This window comes from Colias croceus, chromosome 2 (genome assembly GCF_905220415.1).
Source record: "Colias croceus chromosome 2, ilColCroc2.1".
Taxonomy (NCBI): domain Eukaryota; kingdom Metazoa; phylum Arthropoda; class Insecta; order Lepidoptera; family Pieridae; genus Colias; species Colias croceus.
In genome coordinates, this window is record NC_059538.1 from 8,394,311 (window position 1) to 8,416,600 (window position 22,290).

Below are 22,290 nucleotides of genomic sequence, written 5' to 3' on the forward strand. Positions count from 1 at the left end.
CGACTAAATAGGTCTAAGTGTCTCTTGTGTAGTATTCTATCCTGTATTCTCAGTTTCCGATAAAAAAATCAAAAGATGAGGATGTTCAATAAATATTTAACCTTTTCAGAATCCAAAAATAAACTAAATTTGAAAGTTTCAGATTTCACATGAGTGATAAACAACTCTTTCACTTGATCTATAATTATTTCAATGTTTCCACAATATATTGCTTTTCAACAAAATATCCTTTTTTGCATTCTTATTAGTTCAGGATGCAGACATACATAACGTAACACTTGTAACATGTAACCGTAACCTTGCGTGTTTGTTTTAGCACTAGGTAAAGTTTTGATTCATTCAACCAAGATGTGAATTTCAATTCTTCCGTGATTGCTTAGCTATTTCCTCTGTTCTTCATTTATGGTTTCTTGATCTTTCAAGGCTTTTTCAAGGTATCTGTTGTGCCAATATAATATGAATTCCAAATAGTTGGGCAAGGGCTTGTTGGATGGACCAGTAACTTCCAACTTAATTTCAGAAGCTTTCAGTGACATAGCACTTAGATTCCAGTAATCCTTTTTTTAGTGGGGAAATTATGCAAGATTTATATATAATTATAAATCTCCTCCAGGGAAGGAACAGTGGGTTATGTTTGGATTTTTCATTTGTTTTATATTTTTGAATGAGTGAGTGAATTTGTGATCTAGCTATAAAAAATGTGATACTAAGAATAAATGTTAAAATAAAAGATATTTATAATATTTTGTGTTTTATTGGGCTAAGGTAATTTCAAATAAAAAAGTCATCAAATATATAATTTTCAATATGCACAGTTACATCTTTATACATGTAAATAATATAGTACATAACAAATAAATAATAAATAGTACCAAATTTTGGATTCATCCATGATTAAAATTATTGCAGTTTGGTGTGATAATTACCATATACAGTGACTTGACTAAGTGCCAATTTATAAAGGAGTATCCTTAAAATGATAATTTACATCACCTACGAGTATATTTTTACGATTGTGTCAATCATTTTTTAATTATTAAAAATGGCATTGTTATTTGAACAAGTAAATAATGATATAACCAATGAAATAATCATCACCAAATTAGCTAAATAAACAATATATTATGGCATAATGTGATTATCTAGTCTGATTTGTATTACATTCTCTTTCAGAAATAAACATTTGCAACGTAAAATCTAAGCATTATTAACTTACTTAACAATAATTGTCAATATCAAAACTTTATTCTATAGGTTATTGCTTAATAATATAATATATATCTTAGTAGCTTGTATTGAAATTACATTATTCAGTACAAAATGCCACATAATATGAAGAAGGTCCTCCAATTAATTTTTATATTTTGTGGATTGTCTTTTGAGCACATTTTAAACCGGTAATACTCATTCTTCAAGCTGCTTTTTAGCCGAAAATCTTTCAATAACATTGTGATCGATATTGTGTGTCAATGAGGGCCTAGTGCTACATCACAGATCCTAGGCGTCCTTCGCCTATACGTCGTTTCACTACCAATTGGCCATCCCTGGCTTGTTGAGCGTCATGAAATATATTTGGCAGGAAGAACCGCCTTTTGCGGACGAAAAGAATACTTTGTCATTACGCTCACATAAAAATTTAAGTCGTTGGGCTTTTTTGTGCATGAACACGCCGTCAAGATGGCCGCTTTCGACGGAGCGTATTTCTATAGCTTTGTTGCCCCACCCCATTATCTGTCCTGTGCCAATGTAGGCTACAGACGTTGGCATTTCTCCCCACTGAAAAAAAGAAGAGGTAAGTTTACTTATAGTCTTTATGTTTTCTCAAAGGCCAATGTTGTGTTTTCTCAAGGTCTTCCTAAAACATAATAAAAAAAAGAAAACATTACCTGAAGTACAATGTTCTTGCTAACTCTTCCATATGTGTTCACATAGACGCCTTCATTATCATAGCATAGCAAGAGCTGTCCACCATTGGAATTGGGCAGTGGAACAATGCAATGTGGAACTATAGCTCCCTGGGTCTGAAAGTAACAAAAGGAAACATTTCACCTCTTCACTCTGCTGTGAAAATGTGATATACAATTCTAATTCTAATTTGTAATATAAAAAAGGCATTACAGTTATTCAATTATTACTTTAAGAAGGAAATCTATTATGCATTTTGAATTATGCATATAAAAATACAAGGAATTTGATTTTATGAAATACGGGACACAATATATTAAACTTGTTATTATTTATTTATTGTTGTTTACTTTACTTTACTTTAGAAATTCCACTTATTGTTATTAAATCGTGTATACTTACATGTTTTGGAATATAAATATCATATACACTGGCAGTATCGAGATCAACAGCATGGAACCCATCAGCAGATCCATAAATTACTTTCAGTCTGGTGCCTTCTTCTATTGTTAAGTCCACTAACAAAGGCCTAAAACATAATACAAACATGGTATTTACTTATGTGGAAATAGAACTTTTATATTTATGTTCTCACTAGCTTACCGCCCGCGGCTTTGCCCGCTTTGTCTAAAACCTAATAAATTATATACTAAAACCTTCCTCTTGAATCACTATCTATTAAAAAAAACCGCATCAAAATCCGTTGCGTAGTTTTAAAAATTTAAGCATACAAAGGGACAGAGAAAGCGACTTTGTTTTATACTATGTAGTGATAGTGATTGGAACTACTTGCATTACATAAATTTAGGAAAAAATCTATATTACTTATGTGCTGGTTAATGGTAAAACAATTTTATGACATTGAAGAATTTATGACTTTGAAGTAGTGTAAACTGAATTGTGTGTGATAAGTGAAGTGTGTAGTGATATAATCGTGTAAATCGTAGTGCGTTCGCGTAATTGTGAAAATTGAATTGTGTGTACATTTAAATAATTAAACTAATCAACTTTCTTTTTTAATATTTGCACACCCAATAAATGGGTAGAATGTATTAGCCACATAATATTGTAATGAAAACATCTATAATTTGTAACTACATTCTTGCAAATAAATATAATTTGAATTTGAATTTGCTATTTGTAATTTTAGTTTTGCATTTAGCTTCATCTTTATCATTCATTATTTCTTTCTATACTCTTAGTTGTACGGTGAAAGATGTATGTATAAAAAGGTAGTTAAGACACTACTGGATTACTCAAGTTTATAATAACTTGCAAATTAGCTACTAAACAATTTTTACCTGTGTTGTAAATCACCAAAGCTTTTAAATGCCATAAACTTGTGATACGGTTTGGGCGCCCACGCGTATATCTCGATGGAGTCCTTGAGAGCGATCACAAGGAACTTGATGCGCTCGTACTTCACGATACGGAAGTGCACTGCGCCTTGGAGTTCACCGACGTTGATCCAGCCGTTCCTCCTTTCCACTTGCTGTGTTGAAAATAAATTATATTTGACAAAGTTTTTTTTCGATATTTTTTTTTTATAAATGATAAAGGTTACAATACGAAAAACAAAGGCTAGCTAATTAGCATAGCTCATTTAAAGACAGTTTCACAAGTTCTGGATATTATCTTCTGTTTAACAACATTGTCATTTAAAAGTACAAACAATGTATGAAAATTTACGTCAAAAAGTGAAAAATAACCGTATAGTGATTTTATCAGCAAGTTCAGTTGTTATACCGACCTTAGTACGAACACATTTTTTTCAATTTGTAATCCATTATTCAATCTTTAAATAAAATATACTCACGTCGCTGAGTCCGTCTGTGCGTAGAATTTTAGACTTCAGCCAACTTAAATAGTACACTCTGACGCGATTCTTCTTCCCAGACACCGTTACTAAGATATTTTGACCTTCTAGCACTTCCATTTGTTGGAAGCGGCGTCGAGAGATTAACTGATACACTTTGCCTTGTCCAGAACGATCCAGTAACATGAGACCATTTTCGGTACCAATAAGTAGGTTTACTCCTGTGAAAATTACGATAAATTAATCTTGTGTTAAAAATAAATATTTGGTAATACAAATTAAATTGTTGTTGTCTGTTTGTTTTTTCACTACCAAGTTGGTTACTTTGTAAATGACACTTCTTTATGATCGCCTTGTATATCTCAGTGTATTGTTAATCTAATACATACAGTGGTGGACGTTTAATTAGAAACACGTAACAGGATGAAGTAGTCATCAAATTTATTTACTTTTGTGTATTAACGTATTAGAGATTAAGCATAATTTCATATGTAATAGAACACCCGTTTATCTAGTTTTATAAGAAATTGCTTAATTTTAATCAAACGTTAGCTTATATTAATAAAATTAAACAACTTTAAGTGAAGTCTGATTTCCGAGTATTTTCAGTCTGGACAACAAATTAGAAACAGCATGGTTCGAGTGTTCCAAAGTCAAAACCTGTTGAAATGCCGCCAATATTTTTTTCTTCTACAAATATTTGCACCGTTTTTTAAACATTCCATCTAAAAGTTTCTGAAAATTAATTTGCTTTGCAGTATAAATGGGTAAAAGTAAGATTTGTGACCCATCAACAAGAAAAATAATTTTAAGTTTACATTTTGACAAAAACTGGAGTTACAGGAAAATTGCAAATCATTTAGAGTGTTCGATAAAAAGATATTCAATGCTACAGTTTATTTAAAAGAGCATGGTACTTCTGATTAAGTGCCTAAAAAGCTCGACCATGAAAAAGCACTGCACGCGAGCATAGGCAAATAATTCTTTTTGCAAAGATGGATCCATTTAAAAGTTCAAATTCTATAATAAAATTAGTTTTTTCCGAAGACGAACCTCGCAATGTGTCGATGAGATCGGTTCGCAGGCAGTAAGTCGAGGCAAAATTTTTTGGGAGAGACGCCAGGAAAGTACAGCTTCTTACTAGGCAGTACAGGGAACAACGATTTTCATTTACTAAGAAATATTGCTAGTGGACAGTCCGCCAGTGAAAAAGTTTTATTTTGGGATGAAACTAAAATTAATTTAATCAATTCTGATGGCAAAGGATACGCGCGTCGTTCAGTTAACCATGCCTTAGATAATAAATAAACAGTTCAGCATGGCGGAGGAAACATTATAGTATGGGCACGTATGGGGTTGTTTTTAGACTGTTATAATCTTTATAGACAACAACGGCTTTACAACATCGTGGCTTAGATTGTATGAGATTTTAACACGTTTGCAAAAACATATTTTCTAATACAATTGGAACCTTTAAATGGATCCATTTTTGCAAAAAGAATTATTTGCCTATGCTCGCGTGCAGTGGTTTTTCATGGTCGAGCTTTTTAGGCACTTAATCAGAAGTACCATGCTCTTTTAAATAAACTGTAGCATTGAATATCTTTTTATCGAACACTCTAAATGATTTGCAATTTTCCTGTAACTCCAGTTTTTGTCAAAATGTAAACTTAAAATTATTTTTCTTGTTGATGGGTCACAAATCTTACTTTTACCCATTTATACTGCAAAGCAAATTAATTTTCAGAAACTTTTAGATGGAATGTTTAAAAAACGGTGCAAATATTTGTAGAAGAAAAAAATATTGGCGGCATTTCAACAGGTTTTGACTTTGGAACACTCGAACCATGCTGTTTCTAATTTGTTGTCCAGACTGAAAATACTCGGAAATCAGACTTCACTTAAAGTTGTTTAATTTTATTAATTTAAGCTAACGTTTGATTAAAATTAAGCAATTTCTTATAAAACTAGATAAACGGGTGTTCTATTACATATGAAATAATGCTTAATCTCTAATACGTTAATACACAAAAGTAAATAAATTTGATGACTACTTCATCCTGTTACGTGTTTCTAATTAAACGTCCACCACTGTATATATAAATCTCGTGTCACAATGTTTGTCCTCAATGTACTCCTAAACCACTTAACCGATTAAAATAAAATTCACACACCATGAATGTTCGATCCAACTTGAGAGATAGGATAGTTTAAATCTCAAATCGTTTTAGAGAAAACGGGCGAAGCCGCGGGCGGTAAGCTAGTTGTATTATAATATGTATTGATATAGAAACAAAATCTGACCCCATAGCGCAGCACACAGGATCTCCGAGTTGAACCGCTTCTTGTACTTCCTGATCTCGGGCGTGTCGGACGAGATGTCGTGTCCGGTGGGCGTCACGTTCACGTTGACGTGGCTCTCGCGGCGCGACGCGTTGCCCGAGCCGCCCGTGTTGCCCGAGCCGCCCGTGCCGCTGCCCGTCGAGCCCGCGCCGAACCCGAACGTGAGGAACGAGCGCTGCTTCTGTTGCAAGGGCAGAAACTGTTGCTGCGACCCCACCGACGAGTTCGACGGCGAGTGCTGCAGGGGGTGGGGCGACCCGCCCTGCACCACGAACGACTTGGACGGCGTCGACTGGACGGACGAGGGGAGGGGGTGGTGGTGGTGGTGCGGGGCGGGGGCGGGCGTACCTCCCGCTATGGCCTGCCTGTACTGGAAAAGAAATATACAATGTCAATTCGTTTGTAGCGATTGTAAATCAAGAAATAAAACACATTTGATTGTATGTTTTTTATCGATCTGTTTTGTGAATTGTTAGTTCATTATAAATCCACCGCCCGTTTATTAGTCAACATCTCAAGTATGGTCGGAAAGTTATTTGCGACATGGCCAGTATCTACATTTTATGGTGACGCATGTTTAATTGAATGTGGATGTTGAGTATAATATTGTAGCAGGCAATGATTTTGCATGTGTAAATATGAAGTGTAATAATGTTCATGAGACAGTATGATTAAGAGGTATTGAAAAATGGTTATTATTTATTCGGGTTTAAGTAATTTATTTTTTAACATTTGGGAACTCGACAGTAGAGTAATTTTATTTTGAAATGTTGACTCTAGTTTTTAACTTTTTTTTACTTCATTGCCAGTTACATTTACAAGATTAAAAGTACCATGAACGGTAAATCTTTACAACATATCGTATTATCCATAAAACCTCTCCCGATTATCTACCTGAAAGCTGTTTAGTCAAGTCGATTACATGTAAGCAAATCTATGAGTATGCATAAATAGAGAAGAAATGGGAGTATATAAACAAACAACATTCTATATACGCTTGAATTGAAGCATGTCTTGTTTGCGATACGTTTCGTACTTACGCGGTGGTATCGGGTGTCTGCAAACCGGTCGCGGACCGTGGCTCCGATGTGTGTTTGCATGATTGACAACCATTATTACATTAATACTATATACTATAAGCTCAGCGCGGCAATTTGCGAATATACTTGGGGCCCCAAACATGATCTTAATCTAAGCATAAATAAAATTAGGAGTATTCTTAGGCACGTTTTAGAATCTTAATAAAAAAGAACAGTTAAATAGCCCATAAAGTTGGGAGCCCCGTGGGAATGTTAAATGGGTAACGCGGCCGGTTACACCTTGAATATTTATCACAATAAGCACGGTATGAATGAATATATTGGCAAAATTGCGTAAATATACTATATGTATTTTAAAATGCTTCTGATTACTAGATGTAAATGTATAACATATTTAACCCATGATGATATTTGATATATTTTATGAGGAGGCTCAATGTATGGGACATTATAAATATAGGGGGAGTATTTGGGCTGTTATTTACCTCTTCGCTGGTGGATTTGTCATGTCTCGGCGGTGTTGTGGGTTGTCCAGCCTGGCTCAAGAGGTCGGGTAGTACGGAACTCGTGCGGGACCCACTTCCCTCATTATTTCCACCCGAGCGACCCTGGGAGGGATATCCACTTATAACTCTATTATTCTCAAACAAATAGTAGAGTTATATGAATGGTTTCAATATGGTTAAAAATGTAAATAGATACAATACAAAAGTTTCAAAAAGTACACCTTTTAAATGTAGTGATTATAATTTTTAAAAAGTCAATTGTGCATAAAAAAATATTTGTGTAAAATATCGAGATTTCTTACATTATTTTTGGAATTGGAGAAATATCTTTATGATTAAAATAATATAAAAACGGTATAAAATGATTAATAATGTAAAAGTTACATCTAAAATAATGGCGATAAAATCGAGCTATAAACTGTGCATTAATGTTTTAACGTTGAATCAATAGCGGCATAGCGAGACAAACACAAACAGTAGCAAAACATGCAAGTGGAACACATTCACAAATCTGATGTATAATGTTTCTTTCCAGCTTCTGTGACATTTCGTTAGGCGATCATTCCCAAGTTAAGTTAAATATCGTTTTAATGGCACAAATTTTGTAATTTCATCACTCAGGACACATCGCATTTCTCGGCAGGAAGACGGTATCCGCGCACAGATGGTAGAAATTGTTAGTTTATTAATAGAGTGCTTTGTTAACAGTGGTTAGGTTAATGTCAACTACCGAGCTAATATTTATATAAATGTTTCTACATTTGTATATACACCATTTGCAAAATTGTACTGTAAACTCTACATAATACAGATGCTTACAATACTATAAGTATCATATAAAATATCACGCCAAAATACAAGACTTATGAGCAAGGACTAGAAATAAATAATTATCTACTGTACAATCTATTCATAAGAAACATATTACAATGTTATTACTGATGATATCATTAATTACGTATGAAAACTGGACAATCCCCATATTTGCCTCAACCACCACCCATAGCTACAGAGTCAAACATAGCTTGATATACGTATAATAGCATTGCAAGTTACTCAGGTTAGTATACAGTTGTTAGATATACAAAGATTAATGTAACCCTCATACCAAAACGTAAGTAAGTATAAAAATATTAATCAAACTATCCCGAGCAGTGAGCAATTACCTGTTCCTGTGCGTTTACCGCTTCCTGCCCACAACTTGACAAAACCTCTGTGTGCCGATTACAATTCCTTCGGAAAACGATATCGGATTCTGTCTTTTCTCTGCGAGGTTTCATTATATTGCAGCTGTCGGGTATATTGGGGGCTGGTTTATTCTCCAACGTATTAGCAGTTAGATCTAAAGTTCCAGTTCTCTCAAAGGAAGCCCCACTGGTGAAACAGATGCTAGTCGCCGGAGAATCACTGTTCACGCTGCTCTGGCGACTGATACCGTTATTTTCACTGTCTTGCCGAATTAATTCGGCGACGTTCTTCAGAGCATCAATGGGATTGTTACCCGGCACTTTTCTATCTGGGGTTCTTTTATCGTTTCTTTTGGCTGCGTTTTGTGAAAACTTTAAACTGTCATTCATTTTTATAAAATCTGTCAGTATAGGCTCACCAGAGGATTGTGGTTTATTGCTTTGTTTTCTTGAATGATTGAAAATTCCGCTAGACCTTTGTTTATTAACACCAATTGGACTTTCATGCTTAGGAAAGTATATGGCTGAATGCCGTGTACTAGACAGAGGAAAGAAGTCTGAATTCTCTCGCCGGAACCCTCTGAAAAATCGATTCGGAGAGCTAACTTCTGATTCTTGTTCTTTTTTATATTTCAATATATCCGACAGCTTTTCTTGTGTGGATTTTTCGGGTTTTTGGAAAAGTTGTTTGTGGCGAGAAGGCGGAGTCGCGATTGCTTTATATTTGACCCATGCATCCTCCATTTCAATTCTGGATTGACGTTGGAGTTGGGCGCGCTTTTGCTCAGTCTCCTTACTAGCGTCTTGTTTCTCCTCTTTGGCTTCAGAATTTTTCGAAGGGAAAAATCTTGCAAAGTCCCAGTCTTTCAGCAATACCGCCTCGTCGACGTCCGATTGCCTCTTATCGTTCTCTGTGTTCTCCCTCTGATGTTATTCAAAACATGTTTAGTATAAAAGCCACATATAAATAAAATTGTTATAAACAATAGATATGATCGCTCACTATCTTATTTTGGCGTGAAAATTAACAGATTAATGCATTAACCTCACCAAACTATAGAGCCAAAGGCGGATAAAATGTTGGAAGCCGAGGACATGCTAAATTTTTATCACAAACATTAAATGCTCACTTTAACATGTACTCAACCTTAATGACATTGTAAAGAGCAGAACAACAATAAAAACTCTTGTGTATTTAAACATTTTACCCCTAGACATCAACAATTAATGTTACATTTCTGATAAATAAACACTTTAAAAGGGCATGAAATATAGTTTTATTATCACAGTGTTGTTTATGAGGGTCCTAATGAAGATGACAAAATGCTCAAACAATATAATGGAGTGTATATAATTTGAATGCAATAAATAATGAGCATATACCATACATTATGTTTTAAATTGGATTTTTTTAAATGAATGATTAAACAAAAAATATAATTGTTTAAAAATGTGCCTTCAAACAAATTTCTCTTAAAATCTCAAGCACGATTATACCATGTTTTGCGGATATGATTGACAATATAGCATTGAATATTATATTTCGTTAAAAAATAGATTTAAGATAAAGTGAGAATACTGATATTATAATAAAAAAATAGGTACATACATTAATTGATCAAGTTTCCCCACAAAACCCACCACTAGTTAACTCGGTAACTAAACGTCTTTTTTTTTGCAAGTAGACACCATTTACATTTTATTACTTTCCAACTTTACCAAATCGAATTTTATAGCATTTAAATGCTTCAAAAAAAAATTTTTTTTTTAGAAATAACATTTTAGCATATCCAATCACATCCACCTCCATACATAACAGCATACATTGACAAAACTCACCCGCTTGACGAGCGTGCGGTCGGCGTGCGGATCGTCGTCGTCCGGCGTGGGCGGCAGCGGGCGCGTGGGCGGGCCCGCCGCGCCGTCCTCCGACACCGCCGACAGGCCCGGCCTATAGCAGAACTCGGGGCTGACAAGCCGCAAACGAATAACGGGCGCGTGCACGGGACACGGGTTTGTAAACGGGGTAGGGAGCGGTAGGGACACGGGTTTGTAAACGAGGTAGGGAGCGGTAGGGACACGGGTTTGTAAACGAGGTAGGGAGCGGTAGGGACACGGGTTTGTAAATGAGGTAAGGAGCGGTAGGGACACGGGTTTGTAAGCGAGGTAGGGAGCGGTAGGGACACGGGTTTGTAAACGAGGTAGGGAGCGGTAGGGACACGGGTTTGTAAACGAGGTAGGGAGCGGTAGGGACACGGGTTTGTAAACGAGGTAGGGACACGGGTTTGTAAACGAGGTAGGGAGCGGTAGGGACACGGGTGTGTAAACGAGGTAGGGAGCGGTAGGGACACGGGTGTGTAAACGAGGTAGGGAGCGGTAGGGACACGGGTTTGTGTACGAGGTATAGGGAGCCGTGGAATTTGGCCGCAAGGTTTTATACAAAAGGTAGTGGAGTGGTGGAATAGCAAGGTTTTGTATAAAAGGTAACGGTATAGAGTTTTACAAAGGAAAATTAGTATAGATGGGATAGGGAGTTTAACGAGATAGTTTGTTAAAATGGGACGTCCAGGTAGAGGATACACGGTTGCGAATTGTAATTGGATAGAAAATAGCATTCATAAAAGAGGAGAATTAAAGTAATGATTCGTGAGAAATGATGAAGTGTATTAATGGAAATTTAAATTACAATAGTAATAAAGATTTGAAAAGGGATTCATGTTGATGGATCAAAATTTTAATGAAAGTGGAAAATAAAGTTTGATAGAAGACACATAGAATTTATCAAAATACATGATAATGAAATATGAATAGTTATTTAAGTGGAAGAATATGAGAGTACATAGGATTCATGGAATAAGTATGAAGATGAATTGTATGGGGTTGGGAGAATAAAATGTGCAAATGCGATGATAAAAAAAAATAAAGGTGATAAGGGGAAAAATAAATGTAAAATGCAAAATAAAATAAAAAAAGAAATGGAAAAATGTCATTAGTTGAGATGTAAATTGATATGAAACAAATGTTGATATAAATTCAAAATTTTTAGACATCACATGATTAAATTGGACTTATTCAAAATCAGCATAAAATTTATACTACAAGTTAGAGCACAGAAATAACTTCGAATACCAAAGTCACCGGCAACAACTACAGTCTGTTATTGATAGACATAAATTTATTTTTATTATAAAAATCTCACTCACAGGGGCTTGGGCGGATCGCTGGCCAGCAGAGTGCCGTCGTTCCTCACCCGGCCGCCGCCCTCGTCGGCGTCGGAGTCGCTGTCCGAGTCCTCGAACGTTGGTTCTGGAGGATTTCGCTCCACGGGCGGACCTTGAAACATTATTATGAAATAACAATTTATTTAGTTACTTAATTATAATGGAAAAAATCGCCGAAAGAAATCGAACTTGAATTTGAAAATTTAATCTACCTCATAAAAAAGGTTAATTTGTCAATAATTACGTAATACACAATATACATTATATCTTGAAAAAATCGATGCGTAAATTATGTTAAATAGGTAATACTTTTGAAATACCTTGTCCATTCGTTGGTGCTCTGGGCGGTCGATTCGGAGGTTCGTTTCCAGAAACCACTCCAAGTTCATTCAGCTGAGCAGCAAGTTTGTCCAAATCCTAAAAATATGTTTTAAGTGAATAATCTAACTAACAATTTTGAATAATTTAAATTTTTATAAAATTAAATAAAAAACGAAACCAAAACACACCTCTGGCCTTCTTGGCGGAACCTGCGTTCGAAGTTAAATCAACCGTGCAAAGAAAAACAGCGTGACATGAAAACAAAAATACAAGCAATAAAATAACATAAAACATACATTTTAAAATATCAGAAAGATTTTATATAATATTGCACCAATTTTCGTTTATAGCTTCTTATTCCACCGTCACGCATTAATTCTTCCAAATTAATGTAATAAATTTCAAGATAGAAGTATTGATATTATGTTCTCTCTGAATTTTCTATTCTATTCCAAATATTCCTTAATATACTTATATGCAGGTTATTGCAAATAGCTGTAATCTCAATGCAGATTATTTTAAAAATATTTTTAAATTCATTAATCAAATTTTTACATAATATAGTGCACATACCATAGGAATAAACTTGTTAGATCGCTGCGGCGGCAGGGGGCCGCTGGCGGGCGGCGTGCCGTTGTTAGAGCCAGAGCTGTTCGACGAACCAGATGATTTCGGCGTTGGGGGAAGAGGCCTGAAATTTAATGTATTCAAAGTATATTTATATTTAGACGCTTATTTTATTAAAGAGTTACCTGAGCAACAAAATAATCCATACTATAATATTATAAATGCGAAAGTAACTCTGTCTGTCTGTCTGTTACTCAATCACGCCTAAACTACTGAACCAATTTGCATGAAATTTGGTATAGAGATATTTTGATACCCGAGAAAGGACATAGGCTACTTTTTATTGCGAAATATGTACCACGGGCGAAGCCGGGGCGGACCGAATAAAGACTAAAAATTAAATAAAGAAAACATATAATATTAACCATTCTAAGAAAGATGCGTGAGTAATGTAAGTAAGACTTATGCATTGTTATACAAAATCTGGGTACCTAATATCTAATTATGAAACAATTCTGTACCTTAATATACTTAACTTAAAATAATGTAAGTTTTTGTTTACAAAATGTAATAATTACCTATATCTGTTAGGCTGTTGTGCCTGTGGGTCTGGCACTACAATCAGTCTTTGTGGAATGGATGGTCTTGCTGGCGGACCAGGTTCTATATGCAACAACATTTATGTTAACGGAATTTAAATAACAATACCTTGTATATAATGTATTTGTTTATATGTTTCTATCAGGAATTCATTGTAGAAAAGTACGAAATAAAATCCTTATTTAAGAAAAACAATATTGCAGAAATAGTAAAAAAATATTGATTAGGACTTTCTTATATCTGTTGTGTATTGACAAAGTAATCATTTATTTTAGTTCCTATAAGGTGCATATTCATAAAGATAATGCATAAATACCTAATAAGAACCATAATAATATTAATATAAGGTGTGTAATATAATATTTATGAATCTAGCAAGCAAATGCCAATTTACCTGGAATCTCCTCTCGCTCCTCGCGTTTGCTGTTGCGTTTAGGCGGCGGTTGGGGTTGTTGCGCTTCCGCAGCTCTATATTTCATGATAAAGCATTATTTAACACACTTTTTTTATCAAATGTTAGTATATCTTTTATATTACTGTTAATACGCTATAATGGACATGGATTTTAAAATCATTTGCGGCAATCTAAATAAAAATTTCTTGTTTCGGAACACCACAATGAAATAGGACATCACTGCCACATAGAACTAATGCATTTTTTTTCATTCAATATTTAAAACATATTTATTTAACTTCTTTATACATTGCTATTAAGATTTAGTATTGCAAGCGGCAAGCGACAGACAAATAAACATAATATCGACATTAGTACTAACCTTCCTTCTTGTATCTGTTGGAAATTCCTGCGTAGAGTGTCCCCTCCTTGGTGCGGTGCGTTATGCACAATGGACGATGGTTCGCCCGCAATCGCATTGTCTTCCTCTTCACCCTCCGAACCGGAGTACTTATAGTCTTCACGCACCGAGTTCTCTTGCTTGCGTTTTTTGCATCTGTCTATGTGATCCTTCAATTGTATCCTCACTTGCCGCTCAGTGGGTTGATCTCTGTAAGTAGGCATAAAATTAAATTTTTATACTAAAATGTTATAAATGTATGTTGTTTGATCTTTTAACAATGCATTAATATCAACTAAGTATTTCAATGTAATAATATTTATAAATTTTATTTAAAACAAAAATGAAAGAATAAAACACATTTCACTTTCCATATTTTTTATACTTAATTTTAAACCAATTGAAAATAATAAATGTCCTTTACTATAATGAGATAAAAGGTTTACCTTATGAATGGATGTTTTAGCAGTTGCTCAGTGTAAGGCCTTTGATGATAATCCTTCACAAGTACAGTTTCAATGAAACTATGAAATTTCTTTGCCCACTTCTTGGACTTTAAGCGAGGAGGAGAATTTCTGTAAAAAAATAAATACATTGTGTTTAAATTATAATAAATTATTTATTTCTTATACTATTTAGTTCGCCTTTCTAAATGGTTGAATGGCAAAATAGCAATTATAATTATTATTCTATGGCAACTACCCAACACAAAATAAGGTTATTATAAAAGGCATGCCTATAAGATGATGCATAAATTCACAATAAATTCATAACAAGTAAACATAATCTCATATTCAAAACAAATAAAATATTGTACATTACATATAATGTGTAAGATAAGATATAGAAATATAAATAAACAGAAAAATTACATTGTAATGTACTGGGATATGGATCACAAATCACAATCCGGTATTTATTCTTATCAAAATGAAGTAGTATTTTTTTTAATAATAATTGTAAAAAGAATATACAATTATTAATATTTTTTATGAAATTACACATAACTTTGTGTTCAAAGATTTGTTAATATTTTAAAATATACATTTTAAATATAAAGGTTTGAAATGTACATCCCATTAAAGAATAGTAGCAATAACAACAACTCTCTAATAATTTGAAAAATCTAGTAAGATTATTGTACCTAATCTCTTACCTTGGAATAAGAAACAGAGCTCTCATAGGATGTAAATCACATAGAGGCGGTTGACTCTCTGCCATCTCGAGGGCAGTGATACCGAGAGACCAGAGGTCAGATCGATTGTCGTAAGTCGCCTCTGGGTTCTCATCGCACGCAATCACCTCTGGTGCCATCCAGTACGGAGTTCCAATGAAGGTGTTCCTCCTTCCAATTGTTCTGTCCAACTGGGCTGACACTCCAAAGTCCACTAGGAAAACATTATTCAATTGTTAATATGATAAGTTAGCTAGTAAGCAATAATAGGCAATGCTCAGGTGCAGTCATAAAACACAAATAAGCTTTATGCTTAAATCTCTAAAACCCCAAATGAAATATGGTAATAAGGATGATTTCACCAAATACACTTTCTGGGAATGGGATAATGGGAAAAGAATGGGATATCTATCTGATGATGAGAGAATTTAAAGAATATGGTGTATGTTTTAAGATTCTGCACATGACAGACAAACAGATGTTGAGGATGAGTTCGCTTTATAATAACTACTAGCTTCCCGCCCGCGGCTTCGCCCGCTTTGTCTAAAACCTTCCTCTTGAATCACTCTATCTATTAAAAAAAACCGCATCAAAATCCATTGCGTAGTTTTAAAGATTTAAGCATACAAAGGGACATAGGGATATAGGGACAGAGAAAGCGACTTTGTTTTATACTATGTAGTGATGTATTGGTAATTGGTAAATAAATATTTTTCCTTAAGTAAAAATCAACATACCTAGCTTCACTTCAGCATTGTCAGTCAATAAAACATTCTGGCCTTTAATATCACGATGTATTACTTTGTTTGAATGCAAATAGCTGAGACCTCTAAGGATTTCTCTGCATATATAAGATATCCATTCCTCCTTGAGGGATTGTCCTTTAGTTGATTTAACCAAATCAGTCACAGATCCTAAAATGATGCAAAAGTTAAAGATGTGTTGAAAACAAGTAAATTGGTATAATGAAAATATTTCTATATTAAAATTAATGTTACCAGCCTCCCTAGACAAGTGGCTTTCTATTAGCGTAAAGTTCAATAGAATAGACTAAGAATGTATGAGATTGACGTAAGCTGTAGGTAAACGTATCTACAGCTTACGTCAATCTCATACATTCACAATCTATTCTATCAAACTTTACGCTAACAGAAACCCACTTGTCTAGGTGGGCAGGTTCTCTCTCTCGATTTTGAGTACATACATTATAGTAATGAAAGATGCATCGTTAAAGTTTACATAAATATGGTCTTGATTTTAAAACACACTGTTATCAAAATATTCTCAACAGAGTAATGAAAGGGCACATTATAATGTAAATCAGTATCAAAGGTCATTGACCTCACTTTCCCCAAGTGTACTTCATTAATCTCATAAAACAATATAATTAGTATATAATTAAATAACATAATGATATTCTTACCAGCACCACAATATTCCATAACCAACCAGAGCTGGTCATCTTTACCAGGCAGACTCTTTTTAATAAAAGCACCATAATACGTAGCAATGTTGCGATGGTTTGAATACTTTTTGAGTACATTGATCTCAAGCTTTATTTCTTCCTCTTCATCTTGAGTCACATCCATCACCTTGATGGCAGCAAGTTGACCTGTTTTTGTGTGACGTCCCTAAAACATTCCATACAACAAACAGTATTGTTGGTGTCTATGTTCATACATCTCTCATACTTTCAGAACATCATTATAATAAAATTGCTCTCATTTTGTATAATTATGCAAGAGTGTAACTTGAATGGTGTGAGAAAGTTAGATGATTGTTATTTTATATAAGACTGCCACAACTACATTTTTGATATGAATGAAAATTTATGTTTCAAAAGATTCAATACTGTTTTCAAAAGCAATGTTACAACAATAACAAAAGTATAATGGAATCATTGTTTATAAAAATAAGAAAACTGAATGTAAATGTTGAAATGCCTGAGATAAATCCAACAATAGTAGGCCACTACTTTATTAGAGAAGACAGATGAAAATTAATTATGTTCATTGACATTAATAACTGTCCTCAAATGGTCAAGTTGTTATAATTGTAAATAATTAAATTAGATTAAACGATTTCAAGAGCTTGCATTAATGAGTCGAATGTTTCTTGAACAAAATATAATCCAATAAGAAGATTTTTGATAAAATATTAAAAAATGAACTTGAATAAAATCATGATTATATTATGACAGCAGCACTTACCTTGTACACCTGACCGTACGTGCCATTTCCGACGACTTCTATCAGTTCAAATATACCAGCAGGATCCTGAAAATAAGTATATGCGAGAAATGTATAGATAAAAGCTAATTATATTCCCCAATACACCTTCCCTATGATTCACACCCCGTGAGATCATTGCACTCTAAGCGAGTTAAGACAAAGAGGCCTTTGGAATGGAAGTTTGTTAGATTGCTAATAGAATATATGTTTTTAGATTTACCTTTAGTGCACTGAGGTCAATGTCGTCTAATGAACAATTTACAGACGGTGCCAGTTGATGCGCCATTTTGAGTATATTGTCACACACGAAGACAAAGCACGAGATCCTCACATCAATATGTAAAACTTACAAAAGCTCTTAGATTATTACATTGATGTAGAGATTTGTAGGAATTTATTATTGTACGTCTGAATAATTTATAAAACACATTGTTTACAATTAAATTTACAGTGATTTACAGATACACAATTTATATGCCGCACACACACCCGGCAGGGATGCCAGATTTTGCAGACAACATTCTAAATTCTACCATCACAGACTTTTCTTCTACTATAGATTAAAAATATAAAAAATATAATTTGTAAATTTAATTCTGTTTTTCTAAATTAAGAATACCATAAAAAAACATTCTGGTCTCTCGTAATATACTGTGATAATATCATGGTCGTTGTATCAAAATGTAAACTTGCTATCTTTTAGCATTGCATCCACTTCCATCTTGCATACATTTCACATCCACATCGTGATTGCATCAGAATGGGAGGTTTTAGAGAACTGGTAACAATAAGGCGAATGTCAAAAATGTGTCAAAAATAGATAAAACAGATAATAATTAAAAAATCGTGTAACACAGAAATTGGTAAAATACACATAAAATACCTGTTACAATATAATACCGATATTATAATATATTTTATTTGTGTAATTGTTTATTACGCATGGTGTAGGCCTTAATGTATAAGCTTATGTGTTTGCTTTCGCTTTATTTAATCATATTGAATTTAATTTGGAGATATTTCACATTCATGAACACTTATATGCAAGATTAAAAAAAAAAAAATTACCGCCTTTTTTGAAGATTGCTTTTACTGAAAAGAATCTGCACTAAATTCGGATAATTAGATCCAGCCGCAGCGTTTTTAAAATATTATTCTGAATGCTAGTGTTTTAAATCATAATAGTTACGAAGTGGTTACGAATAATAATTAATAGTACAGACACGGGGAAGAAACATTGTGAGATTTGTTCAGTAATGGAAAATAAACTGGATTTTTTTTATTTAAATATCTTTCCATTTTTGCATCCCCACTAAAATACCATCTTGCTCCTGTGATCTTTGAAATTTCTTACGCATCCTTTAATCTATAATACTTACCTTTTTTTTCTCAGGATGTTCAGAGTGATCAGAAGAGGTCATGAAATCATGAATTATATGTTTCTGTAATGGAACAAAAAAAGGCTGCCTACAAGTTAGCAGCAACAAACTCACAAACACAGAAAGATGTGAAATACTACTGAAAATTATCAAAGCTTAATCCGTAAGAATAAGAAAAGAGCAACAATTGTTTATATTGCAAAAAAATAGATCGCAATTTGCAGACTTAACATTTCACGAGGCTTTGCCAGTGCTATGTGCAAAAATGGACACCAGTTATCTGTTGAAGATGAAGACGATGGCATAGGATTTACATTTGAATTATAAAATGTAATCATAGATTACTTTTCTCGTTATGTTTCAGGTACGTAATAAGTTTTCGATATTACTTTACGAGTCAATCACGCAAAAAAAAAATATAGGTATATTATACTTATAAATCTCTCTCGCCTCCACGAGTCGGGCAATTCCTGAAATTCATATTACATAATTAATTAGTAATTTTCCTTCCTTCCTACCTTCTTTAACATAAAAAATTAAAGAGGGTAGGTGGTAGGTAGGTGCCATTTAGGTGTGAAAGATTTTAAAAAGTATTTATTTTTAAATGTTTGTTTTGATTTGAAAACAACGCTATTTAAACTTTCTCTATCAAGTGCTTATTCTTTTTATCACTTATTAGATAAGAAAAAGGAGAGTGTATATTCTTGCATCAAAATAAACATACTCATATCTAGGCTAAGAAATGTGTGATCATAAATAGCTAACATACTATATGCATATTGCATATGTTATTACTATGGTTTTATGCATGTCGTATTTTAATTGACGAAAATTACAATTACAACATGAGATATGAACAATATTAAATGTAAGTATGTAGTAGCAAATATTATTAGATTTAAAGGTTTTTTAGGAACCCATAGATTTTAATGATAGCCACATAATGTACAGCACAGAACATATATTACCCTTACAGTACTCCCAAACTAATAATGCGCATAGAAAAATTCGTCACTGTTCGGCAACTGTCAATTCCGCGAGCCTCCGAAGATGATATGTATATAGAGTGGTTAAATGTATTTTCTTCATGCATAGTTTATTAGAATTATGAGTTTTATTGTGATTACTTATATGGTAAAAGAGATAAGTAACGAAATTTGTTTCGATAATTCAAAAGTTAATAGCGAGGATAAGCCACACGATTACGAATATATATTTGTTGTATTGATTTACTTGGAAAATTCTATACTTAGAACTATTAAAGTGTCTTTCTGAAACTGGCGTAATGATGGATGTATGGAAGGTTAAAATAAGACAAAGTTTGTATTTAAAAAAATGATTTTCAAACACTGGTTTACATTTAAATTGTGAAATCTAATCATTAAATTCTCAGTCCAAAGGATTTACAGAATCAGGGAATATCTCTATTTCTGATATCGTAGAATGATCAGAACTTTTATTACCTATGCTCTTATTAATTTTCACTTTCCCCACTGCTATCTGCTAAATGAGTAAATAATCATTTTACCGGATAATTGAACTTTGAAACAAAACTAAGAATGGTATGTAACAGCAGCTCTATATAATTCCATACAGTGATAATACGTGCGGTCACCACCAATAAATAAAGACGACTGACGGATTTTTTAATTTTTTGACTGACAGGCTACCGTCACTTATCGCCCGAATTGTTTTCAATTGTGTATGACTCTGAATTGACTCCTATTTCTTCCCAACAAGGTGCAAGATGCAAGTGCATTGTTTAGGGCACTTACGATTCAATGATTCGGGGTGATTCGGGTGTTTCTGGAAATACGATAATTAACGAAGATCTGCATGCGCATTATTAATTTTGGAGTACTATAAATCTCTTCAATACATAGGTACCTGAGTACCTGACTATAATCTAACCGCAGTCGGTTCGATGTTGATTTTTATATCATAAAAAATGGTAAGAGCAACAACATATACATCTCTTAAAACTTGAAGTCCACGAGAGAAGCTGCAAGCTGCTGATTAAAACGATAGTTTTCAGTTGCTCTCTCGCTTATACTCTCGTAGTATTAAGTGTTCTTTACATAAAAAATACAGTGCCATGTTATTTAGATTTCTATATTTTTCTTATACTTCACGTATTCGCGGGATAGGTATACGATCGGAAAATATTTTTTCTTGCCACCCTTGTTAGGGTGTTGTTTTATTGTTTTTATGACAAAGATAATGCCACTCCGGAATAATGTAGCTTTCTAATAAGCTTACAAACAAAGTACAAACACATCTTTATAATATTAGTGTAGATTATTAGAAAATCATGGTCTTCTTATTTTACCTAGGCAAACCGGCAAATACCTAGGTATCACAAATTTATTTAAATTCAAAATTCTGAGAAAATTAAATTGTGAGAGAATTGTTTTTGCATTTTCAACAAATCGAATTAACCCACAATCTTAGATTCTAAAATAAAAGGTAAAAAACAATATACCTACATTATCTATACATATCACAGATACATAGGTATAATAAATCTGTAGAAGGGTCAATTCTGTACATTGAAAATATTGAAAAAATAAATAGCAGTGGGTGTTACTGGATCGATACCAAACCCAAATATGTGATTAAAAAAATTTTCGTCTGTCTGTCTGTCTGTCTGTATGTGAAGGCATCACGTGAAAACTAGCGGTTCGATTTCGATGAAACTTGGTATAATTATACCTTATTATCCTGGGCGTAAAATAGGATACTTTTTATCCTGGAAAAATACGTAGAAAAAATTAATCTTAATTTTTCAGTTTTATCCATAGACGTTGTTCCGTAGAACCGCGAACACACGTTGCGTATTATTATAGGCCTAGCCGTATTTGGGAATTGGGTCCAATAGATATTTATAAGATGTTATTGACAGAGGTACTCAAAATGGAGAAATAACCATCCACGCGAAGACCGACATCCGCGCGGACGGAGTCGCGGGCGGAAGCTAGTATTTAATAAGTTTGTAATCTAAGACTAAAATGTTCAGATGGACAGACATATTACATATGCATTAAAATTTAAATGCACTTTACGTAAAATTAGAGATGAAATTAGTAAGTAGAGAACAATTTTCCACAAAAATTGTAATAAATTCAGTGAATTTGAGTGCACTGCAATCTAGAACATATGTTCAAATTATCTTTTTAAATTGCTTTAGATTAAGATTTCTTGTTTTT

The 22,290-nt window shown here is 33.7% G+C and overlaps 1 protein-coding gene across 4 annotated transcripts; it reads right to left on the reverse strand.

The window, feature by feature from the left end:
- Positions 1-794: 794 nt before the first annotated feature.
- On the reverse strand, positions 795-18,210 carry LOC123703894 (serine/threonine-protein kinase mig-15). Of its 4 annotated transcripts, none has more exons than XM_045652097.1 (22): positions 17,926-18,210; positions 17,685-17,750; positions 16,898-17,105; positions 16,212-16,388; positions 15,457-15,688; positions 14,747-14,875; positions 14,283-14,510; positions 13,901-13,974; positions 13,485-13,569; positions 12,913-13,030; positions 12,528-12,548; positions 12,339-12,435; positions 12,001-12,130; positions 10,637-10,748; positions 8,777-9,721; positions 7,590-7,712; positions 6,026-6,245; positions 3,722-3,942; positions 3,207-3,397; positions 2,308-2,434; positions 1,887-2,021; positions 795-1,776 (listed from the first exon to the last, which is right to left on the reverse strand). In XM_045652097.1, exons 1-22 carry the CDS (start codon positions 17,989-17,991, stop codon positions 1,528-1,530), a joined length of 3,954 nt encoding a protein of 1,317 aa, XP_045508053.1. In that variant the 5' UTR covers positions 17,992-18,210; the 3' UTR covers positions 795-1,527. The 4 variants fall into 4 exon arrangements, with proteins under 4 accessions (XP_045508053.1, XP_045508045.1, XP_045508060.1 ...); XM_045652089.1 differs by having other exon boundaries at positions 6,026-6,434; XM_045652104.1 differs by lacking the exon at positions 8,777-9,721.
- Positions 18,211-22,290: the final 4,080 nt, after the last annotated feature.

What these genes read in the sequence shown, in the direction of transcription:
- LOC123703894 (XM_045652089.1), bottom strand. Translation starts at nt 17,991, where the DNA reads ATGGCGCATCAACTGGCACCGTCTGTAAATTGTTCATTAGACGACATT. An exon ending in ACAAATCCACCAGCGAAGAG is followed by an intron (nt 6,435 to 7,589) that starts GTAAATAACAGC and finishes TTTCTTTTCCAG; the next exon opens with TACAGGCAGGCCATAGCGGG. An exon ending in CCTGTGTGCTGCGCTATGGG is followed by an intron (nt 3,943 to 6,025) that starts GTCAGATTTTGT and finishes TAATTTTCACAG; the next exon opens with GAGTAAACCTACTTATTGGT.